We start from the raw sequence: 14,833 nt of genomic DNA on the forward strand, positions 1-14,833 counted from the left end.
AAACATTTTAATAGTGTTCTTTTTCCTTGTGCAAGGAGGTCCTGGATAGAAGCACCAGCCTTGAACTTACCATTTTGGCAGTTACAGGTAGGTAGCTGTGTTGGTCTGCCGTAGTCAAAACAAAATTAAAAAAATTCCTTCCAGTAGCACCTTAGAGACCAACTAAGTTTGTCATTGGTATGAGCTTTCGTGTGCATTTTGGCAGTGTGTCTCTACTCGGCAATTGAAATGTCAGGTTTTAGGCACAACACCCCACCACCCAACTGTCTGAACCAATATGGTGCATATGGCTTTTAGAGAAAGTTATTTATTTTACACATTTAAATATAAAAGTGAAATGTGATGGACATACCTAAGAGAGAGAATGTTAACATGTAAAAAAAATACTGTCCAATTCTGCATCTCAAAACAGAATCTTATAATGAAAGATTCACAGAGTAACAGATCTTCTGCAAAAATGTCGCAGATATACTTTTAAAAAGTAAAAAATATTTCAAAATGGCAGCTCTCTCCTACTCCCCGCTCAACGTACCCATGTCTGTAAACTGTGGAAAATTATTCATACCATGGAAGAAAAGTTCCATTTAAATCCTTTCAAGGATAATGTCCAGTGTCACTACACAGTAGTTTCATGTTTCCATAACCCAGTCCTGATATTGCCAGTGCTGTCAGCAGTCAGTAATGTCGCGTCCTGGGCACTGCTTTTTAGTGGCCCATTCTGGACAGCCAAATTTAAGCCATAGGACTTCTGCTGCCCTTCCAGCTCGGCCACTATGGGCTTCCTAAGTACATCCTTTTTGAAGTTTGTTGGCACTGTCTTTTCGGTATTCCTGTGTCCTTTCTGAAGAGTGCTGCATGCGTCACCGCTGCTGTCTTGCTGAGACTGGTTATACTGTCGCTCCCTGTAGGCCAAATAAGCTCTTCGGCTCCTTGAATGCCCTTCGCTGATACTTTGACGAGGTCTGGGCATGCCATTTTGGATGCTTCCTTCCACGCTGGTGGGGACATCGTAAGCATACTCCCGCAAGACTGTTAGCCTGCTGGCACGGTGCCCTTTACTCCTGTTTTTGTGATGGCGACCTGGGTGCCCATTTGTCCGTAAAGGTACCTCTAAAGGGGCCACATGCATTTTGATCTCATTGTCTACTGAGTGCTCAGTAAGGCTGTTATCGAGAGGAGGGCCTGTGTTCAGTGCCAAGGGTCCTGCGGGACACTGAGCTGCTGCAGCCTGTATATTGGTCAGCTTACAGCCCGGAGAAGAATTTTTTAAGCTTGGCGCACTTTTATTAGTGCATGACGACTCCGCACTGCTATTGGTGCACTTGGCAGGTTCCCCGTTTGCCCCGCTCGCGCTGGAAGAGGGCTGAATGTTAACTTGTACCGAGTATGTGCTCCTTCCAGGGCAGCAGGTTGTGATCCAAGCATGCCGGACATCTTCCCGATTGATGCAATGATGTGTTATTAGAAAACCACTAAGACTTAAACACACAACTCCAAAAAAGCAGCTAAATACCAAATCCAAGGGGTAGTATAAAGAAACAGCAAAGGCCCCGACAATCCACAGGGCCACGTACAGAAATAAAGTGAGGCTCACGCCCAGAAGCTGAGCATGGAAACTGTGCTCATTCTCCAAAGCTGAAGTGGAAACCAGCGACACAGACATTGAATCCTGGTGGTTGAGGTCGCTATGTTCATTGGTAGCTAAACGCTGCTGCTCCTCAGCTGGCTCTTTAAGTTCAAATTTACGCTCAGGGTGCCTCTTCAGTTGTATAAATATGCTGAGGAAATACATGCAGTTGACAAAAATAATGAAGCTGGAAGGTCCATAAAATGCTCCCAAGCTTGGTTCCCATGCCATCCAACAACTGCAATAATACAAAAGAAGCAAAATGTGAGAAAGGCATCACTTTTCATGTTATTCTTAATAATGATTTCACTTAAATATATCCACCCAAATACTTATCAAGGAGACAATACTCACTATGCTGCATGAGGCCTGCTTCCATAATTCCTTATATTTGCAGCAGCTGTTATCCCACAGACTATCACAGGGATGCCACCACCGATTAGGTAGAACCTAAAAAACAAAGCAGATGCCACTTAGCAGTTACAACAATTAAAGGCACACTCCAACTCCATAGTATGATTGGAAAGCTAGCCCCAGTTCTTAGGCTGGGATAGCACATGGAAAGCAGTAAACCCACCCCTCCAAAAAAGTTTAAATGCTGGTGGTTAAAAGCTGAAAGGCAGGGACATCAAGGTAGCTGTTTCTGAAATGCTACCAAATGCCACGTACGGGGCCAGCTAGATAGATGCATCGGTGTAGTCTCAAGGCATGGATGAGAGAGGATGGGGTTGAGAGAAGCGGTTTGGCTTTCTCAGACCAGGGTTGGGGAACCTCAGACTTGCTGGTCGAAAGTAGGCCACCATTTCTCCATTTCTCTGACTGCTTTGCACCTTCCTTGGGGTTTTTCTGGCTGGCTGGCATGTATCGAACTCTGATAATGCATCTTGCTTGCCTAGACCCAGGATAGAGAGGGATGTGCAAGTGTGTGTAAAGGTAAAGGTAACCTGTTCATTTACTGCTCTGGCCCTGCACGCCAGAGGCTTGAAGCCCCCAGAGGGTTTCCCATTTGGGAATTTTGCCTTCTGGTGCGAGAACGTTCTCCACCCAATTTCAGGTACTGGCCCACTCTGACTAGCAGTGGTTCTGCAGGATGTCAAGTGAGTATCTTTCCCATCACCTGCTTCCTGATCCTGCCCAGAAAGCATACGGTCTGCCACTGAGGTAAGGTGTCTGCCCCCAGCTCCTTCAAAAGCAGAGCTATACAAGGAATATTCCAAATGGATTTCACTTCCTGTGCTCTCTTAGGCGTGCAAGAGAAAAATTATTTTGTATGACAAATTAACACAATGAGGCTATAAAGTTCCATTGAGTTTCGAAAAAAGCTGATCAGTTTCTGCCACCTTGTGGACAAAGTCAGATTAAACTAGTTTAATGGACAATGGCTGAAATATCTGTATGAAATATTAAACACACATTTTGAACCCTTGACAGAAGGGATTTTGAATGAGAAAAGAAAGCAAGGCCATTTGTGGCACCTTCAAAGCCCCTTCAGCTGCAGACTGACTGCAAAGTCTTCTACTGAAGCCAATAGAGTTTGAAGCCAATTGGGTGATCTCCCCAATTAAAGCTGGAAGAAAGTGAATACACTCCCCCCAACCCCCCCCCTAATTTCTGGTGAAGTGCACACCAAGAGTTTATCCAGTTTGCAACCTGTTTTAGCATATAATGGAAGTTGGCTTGAATACAGTTTTACCCATTCTGCTTAATTTCATGGCTTTATTTTAACTGCTCATTTTACTGTCTTATTTCTGTAGTGTTTCGCTTATTTATTGTTATTTATATATTTACTGAACGCTATCCTGGAACTGAAATCTTCTAAAATAAATAAAAATAATCTTCATTAGCTTGTAAATCATAAACATTGAAAGCAGTAAGTCAACCTAAAATATTTACATATGCTTTTTGATCTCATCTTGACCACCACTAGAACAACAAGCTACTCTCCCCCTGTTATACCCAAAACTTGGCCCCCATGGAGATGCTCTGAGCATGCTGGTCATTTTTATGTTCCTCAGTTTTTCACTAATAATCACCTAGAACTTGTAGAGTTCCATTCAAAGTAGAGAAATCCCAAGAACAACACACTAATTTAAGCAGAAGCTGAACAATAATATTTCTTACCTAAGCATTGGCCTAGGAGGTGGGGGCGGTTCATCAGGATCCTGACACCTCTTTGCCTTCCTAGTGACTTGCTTATAGATGTTTCTAGAAGTGACTCCTGTCCACAGTAACGTAGCAAGTGTAGAATAGTGCAGAATTATCCCAACCTGAAAAATATACAATAAGACAATTAATGCATTCGCTTAAGAGAGATACGGTCTATTGTATGCTTAACACACACACAGGCACTCAAGCACTTCTTCCACAACCTACTTACCAACTTAAGCCAATACCTACTTGCTTAATTATGACAAGATAATTTTTAACTCTTGGTTGGACAACTTGTTTTGCAATGGTTGTTTATTGCCCTTATAACCGCTAGTAAGAAAGAGAACCACAACTACACACCCCATTTATTAAGAAAACAGGCTGTTCAAAACATAACATTTAATTCCCAGGAAACATACAAATTGGCTGAAAGGCTGCAGTTTCTGAGAGGCCACCTACTCATTTAACTTTAATGAACCATTTGGGTACTTTATATTGGTATACATGGGAAAGTGCAGTTACAACGTTGTGTTTGTATATCGGCACTAAAGTACAAATTGCTTCATGAAGAGTTCCTGAAACCACTTATCTGCAATACTAATGGGCATGATTCCTGACTGGATTAAATTCTAGATCAGTGCTTTGCAATCAGTGCTTTTTTGTATGGATTATAACTTTATTATCACTGGGATGGTGTCTTGTAAAGGTAAAGGGACCCCTGACCATTAGGTCCAGTCGTGACCGACTCTGGGGTTGCGCGCTCATCTCGCATTATTGGCCGAGGGAGCCGGCGTATAGCTTCCAGGTCATGTGGCCAGCATGACAAAGCCGCTTCTGGCAAACCAGAGCAGCACATGGAAACGCCGTTTACCTTCCCGCTGTAGCGGTTCCTATTTATCTACTTGCATTTTGACGTGCTTTCGAACTGCTAGGTTGGCAGGAGCTGGGACCGAGCAACGGGAGCTGACCCCGTCACAGGGATTCGAACCGCCGACCTTCTGATCAGCAAGCCCTAGGCTCAGTGGTTTAACCCACAGTGCCACCTGGGTCCCTGGGATGGTGTCTTGAGGGGCCCTCAATAATCTCAGAAACCGCAAAGGAAAAACCTTGAAAGCGGCTTTCCCTGCAATGTATATATTCTTGTGTGTGCTTGACTGGGTGTGCATTCTTGAATTATTTGGAGATAAATTTATATGGGAAAAGTTCTCTGAGGGAAGAAAATTTGAAAACCACTGGTCTAAATAACAGCATTCCTCAATAAATTATACTCTGAAACAAAATTCCAGAATTGTACATTTGTTTCTGCTTTAGCAGTTCTCTGTAACATGGCAATAGGCAACTGTCAAATTTTAATATTTCTCCATGGGAAAATACCCAGCAGCTCTTGACAAAATCCTTGCCCCCACCCCACCCCAACCCAGTGCTCTTTATTACTATTTCTTTTATTAGTTTTCTCAACACACAGTTTTACTTACTGCTTGGCAGATGCTAGCATTCTTGCTCTGGGTAATGCCTCCAACAAACATCACACAAGTCAGGAAAATATGAAAGCTGAGGTTAACTAACATGTGCCAACTTTTAAGGCTGATCCTGATGACACTGTTAAACAACAGAAGCAAAGCCATTCTTTATACAAGTGCTCAAATGTTCAATTATACAAGCATATATTTTTTAACCAGAATCATGCAAGTTGCATCAACCTGAATCTATATGGGTCTGTATTATGAAAACTGAATTCAGCAATGCCAAATCACAGAGGAATGCCCTCCCTAGGAAATGCATCTGGATATAGCATTAACAGCTAAATCAGTATTTAAATACTTTGTGCCTTCATGGAATGCTTTCCACAGCCGTCATAGCTATTCAGCCTTATCAACCAATGTGAACAGAGTGCCCTAAATGCAGCTAACAGCTGCACTTTCAGGAAAGCTTGCTTGTCGTTACTACTCTCTTACTGAGATCTCTCTGAATTTTCCAAGAAACCCCAAGGCTTCTTTAAGTACACTGGGATAAATTATTAGAATTGTAGCATAAATCAGAAAATTTACCATTCCGATGTTAATCTACGTTTTATAATTTGCTTGCTATTGGGTAAGCAATTTGGTTTTTGTTGAGCCATATGAAAAAACTGTCCCACTAATTTATACATCATCTAACGGCGGCCCAGAATGCAGTAGCTTCCTGTAAGGAAGTTGTTTAAGTAACAGATTAATCATTTTGTTTTGGTTGAGGAGGGGATTTGAACCCCTTAAAGAAAACAACTCCCTTTAAGTGTAGATTGTAACAGGCAATACATGTAAATGCAGAAAGAGTGCCCCCCCCCCGCCCCGAGATTACCAAAGGTATGTTTGAAACAGCCCTGCAAGTTGAAAAATATAACACAGATTGAGAATGAATCTGGAGTAGATTCTACTCTTATTGGTATGAACGTATGAAAAGGTGGTTGATAGGCATGTCGTTCCATTATCCAGCTACCTGATACTTTGAAGCAAACGAACCAACATGACATCACCTACTAATTTAACCTGAGTCTACATTTCTGGTGCTGGACTGCTGTGTACATATAGCAATCCGAGACTAATTACTTGTGCTTTGTCTAGATAGGACAGTACGAATTCAAAAATCTTGATACCTGTGATGGTATATGTAGCTAACTTTGATCATCAGGAGGCACATCAAGAGAATCACAGCTGAGGCATAGATAACTGGATGTAAGAGGTCAACAGCCTGGGCATACCCTGACAAATCCTGAGAGACAAGACAATTCAAATGATTAATCCATACACACACACCTGTATTTGGTGTAAGGATTGTTATAATCAGACTGCCCCTAACAGCCCCGTGAAACCATTAAAAGAACAGCAGAACACCTGGGCACAGTCAGAACAGAGCTCTTCCCATTTGAGCTTTAATAAGGCACACTAGCACCTTTGGTAGTTCTCAGTTCTAGTCCTTGATCAGGAGTCCTTAAAGAGAAGACTGGTTCATAGTGCAGATAAAGGGGGAAATTATTAAGGCTGCATGAGTCGCTCAGCACCATGTAACAGCCAAATTTATGAAGTGATGCTAACAACTGAGGGGTAGCTGACACTCTCCTAAAACTAACCAGGTTAACACTCTTGTCAAATTTTATTCGTATGAATGGATCTTTGTCAGAGAAGGTAACATAATATTTATTTTTGTTCCTCCAGGTGGCACAGTTATATTTTGCTTGAAACTAATTCCCTCTTTAAATATAAACTGAACAGTAGGAAATGTTTCTTTCTTCTTTTTCTTTTTGCAAGTAGGCTGCTCCTTTATATAGAAGGATTAGATGTAATTGCAAGAATCAAAGAGTAAGAATGTTCAGTTGCGGGATTATATTGATTTAAGTTTTTTTAAAAAAATACTTGTCAATACCACCAGTTCAAAAATAGATTTCTTTTATCTTTTCTTATGTAAGGGCTTCAAAGAGGAAACTATTATACACAAACTATGAGACCCACTGATAATGTGTATCCAAAGACAAAACAGAAGATATAATCCATAATCACAATCTTAATACAGTCGTACCTCGGGTTACAACCACCTCGGTTTGCGAACAGTTCGGGTTACGGACTGCGCAAACCCGGAAGTGTTTTTGCCCCGCGCGCGTGCACAGAAGCGGCGCGCGCGCGATCTGCGCATGCGCAAAGCGCAAAAATCGCAAAAAACGCGCTTTGCGCATGCGCAAAATGGCGGCGCCCATTGCGTTCGGTTTACGAACTATTCGGGTTACGAACTGCGTTCCGGAACGGATCGCGTTCGTAACCCGAGGTATTACTGTAAAGAACTTGGATACTTATAAATTACTTGAAACTTATTGCTTCCTTTTCCTTATTTGTTTTGTTTTTTACTTTTTCAGTTTAAAATTTTACAATCAATTTTCCAACAGCCAACATAAAAACAAGATTCCAAAGAAGCTCCTGAACTTCCTTCCTCCCCTTTGGGGGTTCTTTCGTTAACCATTTCCTCCTGCATCTTTTATAGTAATCCAAATCTTTTACATTTTCATTATATCCAAAATTCAACATTAAACTGTGTTATTCCAATCCTACTAATGATTACAATGGTTTTTAAGATAAATTATGTATTTTCCTCATTCCTTAATAAAATTTTGCTCTTCCTGATTTCTGATTCTTCCGGTCATTTTTCATTATCTGTTGTTCCAATAGTCGTGTCAGTGTCCAAACTGCTTTACAATTCTATTCCTAATTATCATGAAGCTTGTTAGGGTACATTAAGACTGAGGGCAGCCGTGCAAATAGTTTGTTGTGAGCTAGTGACCATCAAATACAGTGGTACCTCTGGTTACAAACTTAATTCGTTCCGGAGTTCCGTTCTTAAACTGAAACCGTTCTTATCCTGAGGCACGCTTTTGCTAATGGGGTTTCCCACTGTGCGCAAGCCGCTGATGCACTATTTCTGTTCACATCCTGGGCAAAGTTCACAGGAGCAGCTACTTCCAGGTTAGCGGAGTTTGTAATCTGAAGTGCTCGTAACCAGAGGTACCACTGTATTTTAGGGACTCACTTGTCCACACATACCTAGGTCAGTGAATTGTAGCACAGATTGCCCCACAGAAGAAAAAGATAATCCCTCTTCCAATTTGCAAAGGCTGGCTGTGTTTTGCCCATGATCACCTCAATATTTCTGCCATGTATATGAAACTAATGTTTTCTAAGTTGCCTTAGGAAGGCACGGTCTTCCAAAGGAGGCATAGAACTTCTTTAAATAAATGAAAACTTTTCACCTTTGATAGAAAAATATATTAACCACATAAATTTGGATAAAATGGACAGCTCACATACCATCAGTACTGCATAGTTACTGAGTGAGTAGCACTGTATAGTAGTGACATTTTCATCTGAAGAAAGAATGTGACATCCATCAGATTTCCATCCTCCTTGCCCATTCAGCAAATCAAAGTCCCACTGCACCGCAACAGCATCTGCTCCATGCGCAATGCGCCGCAATGTCACATTGATAGGAGTGTGTTGATGGGGCAAGGTCAAGCCATCTTGTTTGGTTATAAAGAAAGAAAATGGGATTTTATCTTATTACATGCAAACTAAAGCACTGACATTTTACGAGTAAAGACAAAAACAGAGGCAAAAGTTCTTGGAACAGATAATTTGCTAGAAACACACCTAACTTGGTGAGGATAACCGGTGTGACCACAGTAAGGCGTTTTCTATCGACAGCTAAAGTTGTTGAATTTCCTGTCGTTGGGAAAAGTTTCCCATTGCGAAATGCAATAAGTTGAAGCTTGTAGACAGCGTCATCTGCTGGCCTGATCTCTCTTTTGTGCTTGTGTGAAAAAAGGGCAGGTGGAAGTTGTATTGAGGCCTCCACAATTGTGTTCTGCAAAACAGACATGTGGTGTTAATACTGAAACAAAAGACAATGCTTCCTATTTGCCATCTCTTGTTTTGATAGGTTGTTCCCTCCCTCCCTCAAGAGTTTCCTTTCCTTAACGTATGCTCAGGGGTGTGCCTGTCAAAACATCATTTCTTTTGTGAGGAATTACTTCCATGAGGTTAGCTTGCCGTGACCTGACTAAGTAATGTCTGAAGCCTCCTGAGCACATGGAAGGGTTAACCAAATTCAAATAAATTATCCACATATTCTATTGGGGAAGCAACTGCAGATGTGAAAAATAAATTGAGAATAGTAGTTGCCAGTTATAGCTCCCCTCACATCCAGCTCGTGGAAGAGAAGATGGTTCTAAAGGAATGATGAAGGATAAAGGAAGAGAATTCCATAGGCAGTGTAGAAGAAAATCCTTGTGTTGTCTGTTAAAACATTTGAAGAATTCCATTTGCCAGTTAAGTTGGACTTTTTCTCTGTATCTCAAAATACACTTTTTACGTAATCTCAAAGCAGGGCTGGGAAAAATTCCTACCCGAAACCATGGAGAGTCACTGCCAGTCATTGAAGAGACAATACTGAGCTAAATGGACCAATAGTTTAGGGACACAGGAAGCTGTTTTATACCTTCATCTATACAAAATAATTTCTTTAGGGTTAGCTTAGCAAGCATCAAACACAAAGTCTGTATATTCAACAGAATCAAGTGATCAAGCTATTCCTGAGCTGTACATTTCAATCTGCAAAAGGGATGGGGTGCCTCCCTCAAAGAAAATTAGCCTATCAAGGGGAATGGGTTTGGCCTAGCCTTCTCCCCAAAATAGTTAGTGTATTTTTGTGTGTGCGTATGAAGTAGAATATTTTAAACAAAGCTTTCCTGCTGAATATATAAATTGCCTCAAACACACATTCATTCTCCCCCCCCCCCTCTCTCTCTCACACACACACTTAATCTAACCTTAAGTGCCAGGCTTGACAATGTATTTGAGACATTGCACTTAAAGCCCAGTTGCTTATCAAGGCTTCCATCCAGATCTCTTCGTCCGTATTCAGGAAGTCCTGTGCGGTCTGCTGCCGCCACTTTCTGGAACACAGTGCAGGTCATTCCAGTGAAGCTAGTTCCTTTTATTACATAAGCTTCCACGGCAATATTTGGAGAATACTGTAGAAAACAAACATACAAATGCTGTGCTACAGAAGCAAGAACTGGCCTCCAGATAGTTATAGATAGACAATAGATAAGATAGATGGACACATACACACAGAGAGGGATATGTTTTAAACCTGTTATATATTGGTAATTTAAACCAGTTTAAGTACATAATTTCCTTTCAAAATTCCAAATATTCTGATCCTACTTAGTTGAATAGCTTCCACTAAAATGGATTTTTTTAAAAAAAAAAAATCTACTATTTAAATAAAGCAGTGCTTATCAACGAATAAAAAGTGTCATTTCCTACCGTTGAGTAAACCTGAGCTCCATTAGCTAGCCGGTATGTAGCAATCTTCTGCAAGCACTGCACAATTCGGGTACAAGCTTTAGCTTCCCTCTGTGCCATCCACAGAATGCGTTCATCAGCTAGCATTATGTTACTTGCAATATCAACCATCACGTCACCAAGCTAACAGAGGAAAGAGATCAGAAAGGTTGACATGTATGTTTGTGTACCATTTTTCATACAGTTTTTAAAAATACAGACCTTATTCTCCCTGTCCTGCAGCACTTTATTACATTTTTATTCCACCATTTCCATGTACTGAGGGAGCTCACTACACGGTTCTACCCTCACCCACTTTTTATTGAACACAAGCACACTAATTTAGTAACTATTTTTAAGTAACATACATTCCTATTTAAATTTATTTTAAAAAAATCATCACTAGCAGAGGACTAAACCCTTTTGAGTTTACAACTTAACTCTGTAATATCCATCATTCTGTTTGAGGCATATTATAGAGCAGGCATCCCCATACTGCGGCCCTCCAGATGTTTTGGCCTACAACTCCCATGATCCCTAGCTAACAGGACCAGTGGTCAGGGAAGATGGGAATTGTAGTCCAAAACAACTGGAGGGCCAAAGTTTGGGGATGCCTGACCTAGACCATTCATGCACCATAGAAACTAGATACAAATCCTGCACTAACAATTCAAAAATATTATAATAGAAAAGGATTAGATAGACGAGAACACATATATCCCACTAGAGGAGCTAATTCATTTAGCATTGCAAAAGTGATAGCCTTATCAACCTTTACTGCTGTTACATGTCGTCACTTATCATGGGCGTAGGCAGGGGGGGCAAGAGGGGGCAGTTGCCCCCCCTAGAAGCAGGACCGTTGGCCAGCCTGCCCCACTGCCCGCCCAGGGCCGAAGTTTGGGGATGCCTGTTATAGAGAGATGGACACACACACACACACACATACACACCTTTTTCCATGCCACATAATTTCCTATTTTTCATGAATGTGTTTTAGAGTTTTTTCTTCTTTGACTGTGGACATTTTCATAGTACTCTTGCTTTCGCTAAGTTCCCATGTGCAGTTATTTCTTCAACTGCAGTTCACTAGCTCAGATTAAAGAAGAGGCTGCTGCCCACATGTATGCCTTTCTACTAACAGTAGTTGGTCTCTCTTTATAATTTGATCTAAGAAAGCAAATTCTACAGTGCTCTTAGTACAACAATGCATAAAACGTGCCTGCCTGGACTCATAATAAAGACACGAAAAATTTATGTTTTTAGAAGTAGAACTAGGAATTTAAGACAGCCTGATGTATATGATTATTTGTTTTATTTTTTTCTATTAAATAAGCAAAAAGTAAGAAAGGAAAATTTAAAAAGCAATTTCCTTCTTATATTGCTGTTGAAATAAACCTAAAAATGCATGGCCAGAGCCTAGTGAAATTTGAAAACATAGGCTGGGGTGAGCAGGATACTAAGGCATCAAGTGCTGGGGTTTCAATGATCCATATAGCTTCTTGATACCCTCGCCATGGGCTAATGGATAAATCATCAAAAATAAAATTTAGCCTAGTTGGTTTCTTTTCTAAAAAGCTGCCTGCCAAGCTGTAATATGTATACAGTCATACTTTGGTTGACAAACGCCTTGCAACTCGAACGTTTTGGCTCCTGAACGCAGCAAACCTGGAAGCGAGTGTTCCAGTTTGTGAACGTTCTTTGTGAACGTTCCAGTTTGTGAACGTCCGACGTGGCTTCTGAACCTTTTGGAAGTCAAACGGACTTCTGGAACAAATTCTGTTTGACTTCCGAGGTACCACTGTATATATATTCCTGCCCCTAAAATCAAGTTTTCCCAGTGTCCAGTGCCTTCATTATTTACAGAAATGCTTTCTAGAGAGATTAAGGGAGGAACAAAATAAACCCAGGACCGTCAAAAGGCATACAATGCAGCTAATTTGCTGAAGCTAGGAAGGCTTGCTCAGGATGGAAAATTGACATGAGAACCCTACCATGCATTCTGAATGCCGTTCACGGAAGGGGGCTTTGTCACCTGCACCCCCACCCCTTTCTGCAGCTACCTGTACCCCCAAAGCCTCTCTAGGGGGTTGGGGACCCCCTCCTGAATAGTATAGAATGAGGCTTGGGAGATTGCTTGGGGAGGTGTGCATTGGCCAAAATTGGCAAAGGGACTTCGTCCAAGCAGAGGCCTCTAGAGAGGATTTATGGAGGGCACAGGTGGTGTAGGGGCAGGGGATGAAAAAGGTCCCTATTTGACTTCCTTCTTCTCATGGTACTCAAGATTCAAGCCCTTATGTATGTCAGCATGAACTTCCGTGGAGGCCAAAAACTAACGAATAAATGAAACATGTGCTTCTTAAGACACTCAGGGACACACATACTGGGATGTGCTGAGGATTTAGCACCTGCCATTTGCCCTTCACAATATTTGTTACAATAAACACCTGCATAGCCAAAACAATTGTGACAAATCCCAATAAATAAGTGGGAAGCAGCTCTGAATAATGGATAATGTTGCCCTATAGCTTTTAGGTTCCAATTTTACCTAGAAATGCTGTGTTACAACAAATGGATGCCACAAGCACAATTCATTAATCCTTATTTTTACTTCCATGTAAACTATGTAATATACTGAACATTTATACTTAAATAGAAAGCTAGCATACTTGATTTTTATAGCTGAGCAAAGCAAGACTAAACTGGGTTTCACTAAGTAATTTTAAGAATGCATTGTCTATCACCACATTTACTATGACAAACACTGCTCATGAATTTCTGTCTGGCATTTTTATAGCTTTTATTGCCTTCAAGCAGTGGCAGAACAGTGTCAGATTGTGTCAATCTGGACCTCATACATCACAGAAGGAAAAACAACATCCTTACAATGCAATAAATCAAACTGTAATCCATGGCCTACACATATTTTAGGTCACATTAAATCAATCACTTAATGAACAACTTGGATTGCTCCACAACCACAGTCCATGACACTAAAACTACAGCTCTTGCCAGAATAATTTTAAACATTTGTTCCCAGGTTCTTTTTGATTTGAGTGCAGATATTTAGTGCACTGTGGTCTCCAACATTCAACAGTGAAATGGAGAGCCTCTAACCACAAGCACATATTTACCCTTAAAGGCTATTTGAGGAATACTCTAATTTAGCTGGTCTCTATAAATAATCCTTATAAATAGGGACGCAGGTGGCGCTGTGGGTTAAACCACTGAGCCTAGGGCTTACCGATCAGAAGGTCAGCAGTTCGAATCCCCGTAATGGGGTGAGCTCCCGTTGCTCAGTCCTTGCTCCTGCCAACCTAGCAGTTCGAAAGCACGTCAAAGTGCAAGTAGATAAATAGGCAGATAAAATAGGTGCCGCCAGTGGGGAGGTAAACGTGTGCTGCTCTGGTTCTGCTGGCCACATGACCTGGAAGCTGTACTCCAAACATCCCCAAACTGTGGCCCTCCAGATGTTTTCGCCTACAACTCCCATGATCCCTAGCTAAGAGGACCAGTGGTCAGGGATGATGGGAATTGTAGTCCAAAACATCTGGAGGGCCAAAGGTTGGGGGTGCCTGCTGTACTCCCTCGGCCAATAACATGAGATGAGTGCCACAACCCCAGAGTCGGTCACGACTGGACCTAATGATCAGGGGTCCCTTTACCTTTATAAATAGTTAAGGCTTTTAAGAGGTTTGGATATTAACCGATAGTGCAGTTTAGCTTTAGCAAGGGCATTTTTAAAAAGAGATTTGGAGGAAAACATAATTACCTCTTTGTACTTCTCAGCAAATCTTCCAAATTTTTCTATCATTTCAGCCACAAAAATAACATCCATTTTGTCAGAAAAGTTTGCAGCTTCAACAGTGTAAGCTAACAGTTGTCGAGCTGTTGCTACAGCATTGGTAAGGTTCAGCGGCATCTGTATGGAGCACAATAATTGTATAAATTATATAACCAAGACAAAACAATAGTGCCAATTCACATTAGCATCTGTCATAAAGGTACGTGTTTATGAAGTTTAAAATGTAACCAGCTTACAAAACAGAGCAATTCTATTGCTTGTGTGCAGCCGTAGTGAGGGAGAATCTGTGGCAAACCAAAATTATCACGTCCAAATAATTGCCAGCTAGTTGCATCCAGGGTGGGAGGCCACTTTGCTTCCGCAACCCCACCTCCTCCATTTCTGGTAAAA

At 41.3% G+C, this 14,833-nt stretch overlaps 1 protein-coding gene across 1 annotated transcript in view; it reads right to left on the bottom strand.

Annotated features, from left to right (window-relative positions):
- Positions 1-291: 291 nt before the first annotated feature.
- ADGRA3 (adhesion G protein-coupled receptor A3) overlaps positions 292-14,833 on the bottom strand; it is a 47,159-nt gene continuing 32,617 nt past the window's right edge. Inside the window, exons 10-19 of the mRNA XM_035112025.3 lie at positions 14,411-14,560; positions 10,624-10,785; positions 10,122-10,325; positions 8,944-9,157; positions 8,605-8,813; positions 6,408-6,523; positions 5,251-5,374; positions 3,749-3,894; positions 1,982-2,077; positions 292-1,865 (exon numbers count right to left, since the gene is read on the bottom strand). Coding sequence (XP_034967916.2) covers positions 617-1,865; positions 1,982-2,077; positions 3,749-3,894; positions 5,251-5,374; positions 6,408-6,523; positions 8,605-8,813; positions 8,944-9,157; positions 10,122-10,325; positions 10,624-10,785; positions 14,411-14,560 — 2,670 coding nt within the window. The 3' untranslated portion in view covers positions 292-616. The remainder of the gene's footprint in view (positions 1,866-1,981; positions 2,078-3,748; positions 3,895-5,250; positions 5,375-6,407; positions 6,524-8,604; positions 8,814-8,943; positions 9,158-10,121; positions 10,326-10,623; positions 10,786-14,410; positions 14,561-14,833) is intronic.

This window comes from Zootoca vivipara, chromosome Z1 (genome assembly GCF_965207765.1).
Source record: "Zootoca vivipara chromosome Z1, rZooViv2.hap1.1, whole genome shotgun sequence".
NCBI classification, from domain to species: Eukaryota; Metazoa; Chordata; class Lepidosauria; order Squamata; family Lacertidae; genus Zootoca; species Zootoca vivipara.